General features: G+C 41.4%; 1 protein-coding gene across 1 annotated transcript in view; it reads left to right on the top strand.

The window, feature by feature from the left end:
- The first annotated feature begins 2,486 nt into the window (after positions 1 to 2,486).
- SELENOP (selenoprotein P) overlaps positions 2,487 to 6,961 on the top strand; it is a 6,976-nt gene continuing 2,501 nt past the window's right edge. The window contains 3 exon segments of the mRNA XM_009633868.2: positions 2,487 to 2,586; positions 4,035 to 4,241; positions 6,001 to 6,213. Of these exon segments, the coding sequence (XP_009632163.2) occupies positions 4,048 to 4,241; positions 6,001 to 6,213 (407 nt within the window). The 5' untranslated portion in view covers positions 2,487 to 2,586; positions 4,035 to 4,047.

The following is a 6,961-nucleotide window of genomic DNA, read 5'->3' as shown; positions in this document are numbered from 1 at the left end:
GTCAAAAAAGGGATCGTTTATGTTCAGTAAGAAGGGAGGGGGGCTGTTATTTCCAGGAGGACCATTGCTTCCCCCAAACAAGATCGAAAGCGAGTAGCAACAGGATGATAATTATAAAAATTATTGTTTGAAACTGAAGACTTGTCCAAATTAGAGTTCATAACTGCCTCCTGCAGTGAGGTTGGAACATGCTCAACAATTGAGACAACATTTGCAGTGGAAAGCAAAATTAAGATTTAAGACAATTATTTCTTCAGAAGCTATGGACAAAGGGCTACAGGCGTCTATGAATTCAAGGGGGATTAATATAAGAAATTGAATGGTCAGACTCTTAGACTGTAAATTTAACAAGTATTAACAGCTGTATTCTACTGTTTATAAAAAGAATGTGGAAGTGGATTTTTTTCCACTCAGAAAGGGTAATGCTTCAGACTGAAGTTTAAACATATTTAGGGTTTATACATTTCTAAAACAACTGAATTAATCTATCTAAACCCACAGCCAACATTGTAATATTCCCTACCACTTGCTTGAAGACAGGAGCTTTTTTCCTCCATAAGTCTTGAGGCAGAACAACGATCTCAGCTAAGGTGAATGTTACAAAGCAAGACACTTATGGCTTATCACTGTGATTGCAGCTAGGCTCTACTTAATATTATAAAGGTTATAATAAATACAATGTAATATAATAATAAATAATATAATAGATTTTATGTATTGGCACAGTCATAACTGCTAACAGCTGCTTCCCATCTCTCTGTAAGGGAACTGAGGGTCTGTAGGTGTCTCTGCGAACCAGATGGGAGGAAATACAAAGTCTTCAGTGGTGACCAGTGTACATTTCCATCCTCAGTGTGCTTTCCATAGCAAGGTAGCTGTTTCGTAAGTTAGCTACTGCAGCTCAGTCTACTCTGTCTGGACCCTTTATTCTTCAGTACTCGTGAGCTGCCAGTCTCAGCAGCGCTCGGTGGTATCACGCACAGCTTATAGGCTCAGCGCTCGTTAATTGAGCCTTGTGCACATCGCTCTTCACAAAGCTGAGAAAGAAATGGGAATGGAATATTGCTCTTTATTTGATAGTATCTCCACCTGTGTTGCAATAATTGGCAAGAGGTCCACTGACAGTCACTACTGAGATGTGTTTCATTCCTCTCCCTGTTAATAGACGTGTACCTGCTTAATTTCTTTTTTGCTGCTTCAGTGCTAATTTAGGAATTGGCGGACACGATGCATACCAAATACTTGCTTCCAGCCAGGCTTGAAGGGCTTTATTAGCATTGAAAATCAACACCCTATCCTGAGGCAGGAGGCCCAGCAAAAAATCTATCATTTGGAGTAGTAAAGGACATCATCACAGTTATGAGGGCTTGGTCCCAACCTGGCAAACAATAAAAGGATGTGTTTCCTCGACGACATAAGGAATGTGAGCACATTCCACCTTTTTAAAAAAAGTCAGTCCTAGCCTGATGTCTGTCTGTTTTCTGCACTGTGTCCTCCGAGACTATGGAATGAAACTTCAGATCTTTTTCCTTCTTTCCATTGACTTGAGCATAGGACTTCTACCGGATGAACTCCAAGGTTGGCAGTTCCATTTCGCGCATCCAACCAGAAGCATAAAGCTCATCTGTGCAGGAGACAGAGCCTCAGGCCATGGAACTGAGCAATACAGATCTCACCACCTTAAACTCTGAGGGCACACCAGGTTTTTAAACATTTAGTTCTCCATAAACACATGCAACATGTACATTGAAGGAAACCAAACTTAAGCAAATTGCTGTCAAAACAAAACACACCATGTGTAAACAATTCTCGCACTGAGGAAAGACTGTAAGGAAACAGTTTAGCCTGAACATCAGCAGGTACCTCAGAGATGATGAGCTTAAGAAAACATAGCAGAGTAACACAGAGAGTTAAGTGCCTCCTGCCAGTTGGTAGAGCTTCATGGCTTTCATGTAGCTACATTGATTTAAATGGCTGAAGATCTGGGCTCTAAGCCTCAACAGAGGTTTGATAAACCGTCTGGCTCTACAGAAACAAGTTTTAAAGCTGAGTGAGGTAATCAAGAGCCGCTGGGCAAAAGGAGCTGTGTGCTGCACACGCCCTCAGACAGGGTACACCATTCTCTAAGGCCAGTATCAGATAAAGCATATGAGAGAAAAACCTGCTAGCTCAGCATTTTTATAAATAGAGAAGTACCTTCCCCCTCTCACTGTGGTTACCACTGTGTTCAGAAAATAATGACTCTTTGGCCCACCCTCCTCCTCTGACTGTACCACTACCTCCAGCTGACTGGGGTGACCGACAAACTGCACAACCTGATATTCAAAGTCATTGTATTAAAATACCTTGCCATTCTGCACAACGCATGGTTTCCATGTGGAATTAGCTAACGGGGAAAAATTTTGGCTACTTTTGCTAACGGGGTTTGCTTTGCTTGCAAGGTCGCTCAGAATAAGCTCCCTGAACTTTGAACCCTATCTGCAAAGTGAGATAAACAAGAGCCATATAAATACCACAGCCCTTTTCCCCACGCTGTTCTTCTGCAGCGGAGTTACGCAGAGCTGCCAAGGAGAGGGGGAGGAAAGGGTAAGTGCTAGTTTTGCTATGAAAGAGCTTCATGACTTCAGATTTGGCAGAGCGTCCGCTTGTTTCTTTGGCTGAAAAGGCTGACTGTGGAAATTTCCGTTGGAAACCAGCTAGAAGGTTGAAATGCGACGAGAAGCGTAATTCAGAACATAGCCCTCATCCAGTGCACGGGGCGAGGCAGCTGTTGCTGGGCGCTGCGTGCCGGCGCGGCGGGCGGCTGCGAAGGCATGGGAGGGCATCAGGATGCCATAGGAGTTCCATGTGTTTAGCAGGGATACAGAGGCGGGCAGCTTTCCACATGCATGGAAAGAGTAAAAAACCGTCTCCTTTGGTATCTATTGGACCATAGTTTAATCTTCAGAGTACGGTACCTAAAATGCTTTCGGTAGCACTGCGAGAAAGAAACGTTAGGGCAGACAGATGTCACGAATTATACTGGCTTTGCAGCAGCTGGCTCTTGTTTTACAAGGTCAATTATTAAAATGTTTTAATTTTTTTTTAGAATATGACAAGATCGAGGAAATGCGTGTTACTTATCAGAACTTACTGTTTCCAAACCGTTCTGTGTTTACTGTCAGACGTTGATGCGAGTGGTGAAATGACACAACCCCACAACCTAGGATGCGTTGGGGAGCAGTTTTACAATTTTATGTGTTGCTCCATAATGGGTATTTTCTGAACATATTAAGCTAAAATTATTATGTTAGTGGAACAAAAGGAAGAGATAATTACAGAATTTCTCGTATGCTTTGATTTTCACTAACATTAGACGGACTGAGTGTGGGTAGGAGATTTTGTAAGATCTGAGGAATCCTGAAACTCAGTTTTCATTTCCTGTTATTGCAAAACTGTTTCTAGTGCCTGCGTTCTTAAGATACTTTTCTCAATGGGATCCGAATACTAGAGAGTGACTTGTAAAAATCTTTAAGTCTTTTTTTAATTTCTGCCAGGTTCTGTAATACTTGTTGTGTACCAAAATACACCGTAAGTGCAAGTACTTTTAAGGCAGTGGAATTGCTCTGGAATCTGGAGTGAACTGGTCTAGATTCTTACTGGTGTAAACTGGCTCAGTGCAACTGATTTCAAACACAAGAAACGAGGCCACTTTAAATCACTCAAGTGTTAAAAACATTCAAGAAGAAATTACAAAGGGGAAGGAACAACGTAGCCTGATTAAAAGAAAATCCAGTTATTCTAACACTTATTTTTCAGCTGGTTATGTGCAAAAACAAAAAAAAATGCTGCCTATTTATTATAGGGGAACTCCACTGCAAAATGAAAGAAATATGATCAAGCAGTAAAAAAAGTAGCTCAAATTTATTCTTACAGTTTGTTTTTTTTTTTTAACTGAATGGAGCTAATATCCTGCTGTGTTTTGTTATGGGAATTTCAGAGTCTAAACTTTGTTTAGGCATTGATCTCATTTTGTTTATTTTCTCTCTTTTCAGATAAAGCCCAGCCATGTGGGCAGGGCTGGGGCTAGTTCTGGCTCTCTGTCTCCTCCCAAGAGGAGGAGGGACAGAGAGCCAGAACTGCAAGGAGCCCCCGGAATGGCTCATTGAGGAGCAGAACCCGATGCTGAACTCCAGGGGCTCAGTGACGGTGGTGGCTCTCCTCCAAGCTAGCTGATACTTGTGCTTGCTGCAGGCTTCCAGGTAAGCATAAAACTCTTGACTGGTCAATTTTTTAATACCATCTGAGGATAACACATGTGCCTAAGCACAGATGCACTCAGTGAACTCCAGCCTGCTCGAATGCCGCCGTCCCAGCTGGCGTGCATGACCCAGTGACCAGGTCTGCGCCAGTGGCTCGGATTCTTCATCTCTTGACTTAGCCCTGACTGACCGATCATCTTCTCCAGATTGTATTTACAACGTTAAAGTATGATCAACTTGCCATTAATGAAACCCCAAACACATGAAGACCCAGCATAAACAGTTGCTTAAGAGCTCTGCTTCAGTTAGCAACAGACGGTTAACGTAGCAAAGACGCTGCAGCCGGGAAACGCTGTAATTACCTGACACAGCTAGAACACCTGAAACAGAGAGATCCACAGGCACTCATTTCTTGTGTAAGATCTGTAGAGGAAAAGGCAAATCAAAACATGTACTTTTAAGGTGCCTTCCCAGCCCCTGTTCAGCCCCTGTCCTAGATAAAAAAAAAAAAAAAAAAAAAAAAAAATTCCAGAAGGTAAGGTAAAGGACGGCGTTTCAAAAAATAGATGAAGCATTCAAAGGAATCGCCAGTGTTACGTTTTCACGCAAGATGTGGGACATTGGTGCTCTGTTTTCTAGAACCTACTTCCATGCAAGTAATTACGTATCATGACACTAACAGCAGCAAGAAAATAATTGTGAGCTGACCCAAACAGGAATTGCATACAGCCCTTATCTCGGGTTGGTTAGTGATTTTGAAATCATTTTGGTTTAAAAATTCGTAGTACCAGTTTCAGAGCTTGATTTTAATCACTGTATTAACATCTCAGCTTCCCCCCCTGGGCTGCATAACACCATACTGTAATAGGGTTTGCAAGTTTTTTAAGAACTAGATTTGAAAAAGCGGTGGTAAATCTCCGGCTCCATCAAAGTCAGAAGTGGGCTTTGTGGTTGGCTTTCAAGGTAGTTGGGCTGTACATTTTAGAAAGATTTAAAAAAATCTGTCAAGCTCTAGACCGTTTCCTGAAACTGAGAAAAGTAAAATGAGTTTTCTAGAACAATACAATAGGAAGGATGCAAATGAAAAGGGAAAAAAGCCTGCACATCATACAGCAAGAAGGCAGCTTTCTGTACTACGGAGCAAAGAAAGACTTCTGTGATGGGATACCAAAGGGGAAGACTAATAGCTGCCAGCCAAGACATGCACACATTCTGTAGCCATCCTTTTGGCCCAGTGGCTGCAATATTCCCTTTCTGGCTGTTAGAGAAAACAGCCACGTCAAGATGAGCAGGAGGGCTGTCGGCCTTTTACTGCAGGTTTGCTTTCTTGATTATTCGCCTTGCTGCTGTGTTTACAGTATGCACTCTTTAACTATGTGACAAACCCTCAGCATTTAAATAAAGACTTCAGATAAACCAATTGTGTACGAAGAACGTGAAGGAACCAAAATACAAGTAACACTGAGTTCAGTCTGGAAACGGACATCTGCTTTACTTCGTACTGCATTCTGCTGGCAAGGGCAGGACCCATGCTGTATCAGCTACTGTAGAGTCCAGTTTGGTGATAGTATAGTTGATAGTCACGGCATATGGCAAGAATGTTTTAATACTGTTAGATTATTGCCATTAAACTGGGAGAAAATAATGTTCACTGTAATAAAAGCAAGATGGACCATATTAACTTTTGTTGAATGTGGCAAATCCTATGATTCTCTAATGATTTCTGGTCTGATTCTTGCTTCTTTACATTGTCCGCTAGATTGGAGGACCTGCGAGTGAAGTTAGAGAATGAAGGACTGGTCAATATCTCGTACGTGATTGTCAACCATCAAGGAACTCACTCCCAGAGGAAACTGCACCTGCTGAAAGAAAGTGTTTCAGAGTATATTACAGTCTACGGGCAGGACGAACAGCAGCCCGATGTCTGGACTACCTTAAATGGCAGCAAAGATGACTTCCTCATCTATGACAGGTCTGTGTTTAGAGGGGAACACAGGAAAATACTTGCATGTATTTAGAGCAATGATTTGTAAATCTCTGTATTATTTCATTGATTTGCAAATAACCTGATTACTTCACAACGAAGGCATAATGATCTGCTTCTGTTGCACTAACTACAGCACTTGCATTTGCTGGAAAAAAAAAAAGCTATAAACAAAAAGTCTGCTTCTGCTTACGGAAGTGTGGGATAAACAAATTTTTCTTTATAATTACTGTGGATTTAGATTAATATAACTGACTGTAGAATTTTACTCTGGTCTTACACTGTTTTTATTTTCAGACAACTCCATTACATCCATCCATATGAAAGTAGAATCAAATGAGAAAAGCTGTCTGAGCTCTCATGAAAACACTTTGACTGGAGTTGTTGAAAATGTTGTGTAGCCGTATGGAAAAATTAGTCTTTAGGTGAAACTTAAAGCTTCGGAAGAAAATAGCTTTTTGATCATAGGATTCTGGGACGTGTATCTTTTGGCAGAAGCAGTAACAACTCTTTAATTGAAATCCTGATTTTTCAGTTCTGATGTGATGGAAATTATTTGTCAAGTCCTGCACTTCTAATACAGCCATCCGAATCACTGTTATGTTACTGTAGCAAACATTCTCAGTTCATACTGAAGCATAATTAAGTTTAATAAAGAATTAGGAAGTTACGGCGCCTTTGTTGGCGACGAAGTGTTTGCCTGTTGCCGGTGCTAGAGGTGCTCCGCAGGCGGGTA

The sequence above is a fragment of the Egretta garzetta genome, unplaced genomic scaffold, assembly GCF_000687185.1.
Source record: "Egretta garzetta isolate BGI_Z169 unplaced genomic scaffold, ASM68718v1 scaffold712, whole genome shotgun sequence".
In the NCBI taxonomy this organism is placed as follows: Eukaryota; Metazoa; Chordata; class Aves; order Pelecaniformes; family Ardeidae; genus Egretta; species Egretta garzetta.
The sequence above is the reverse complement of the archived record's forward strand: the minus strand, read 5'-3'. Positions and strand labels throughout refer to the sequence as shown.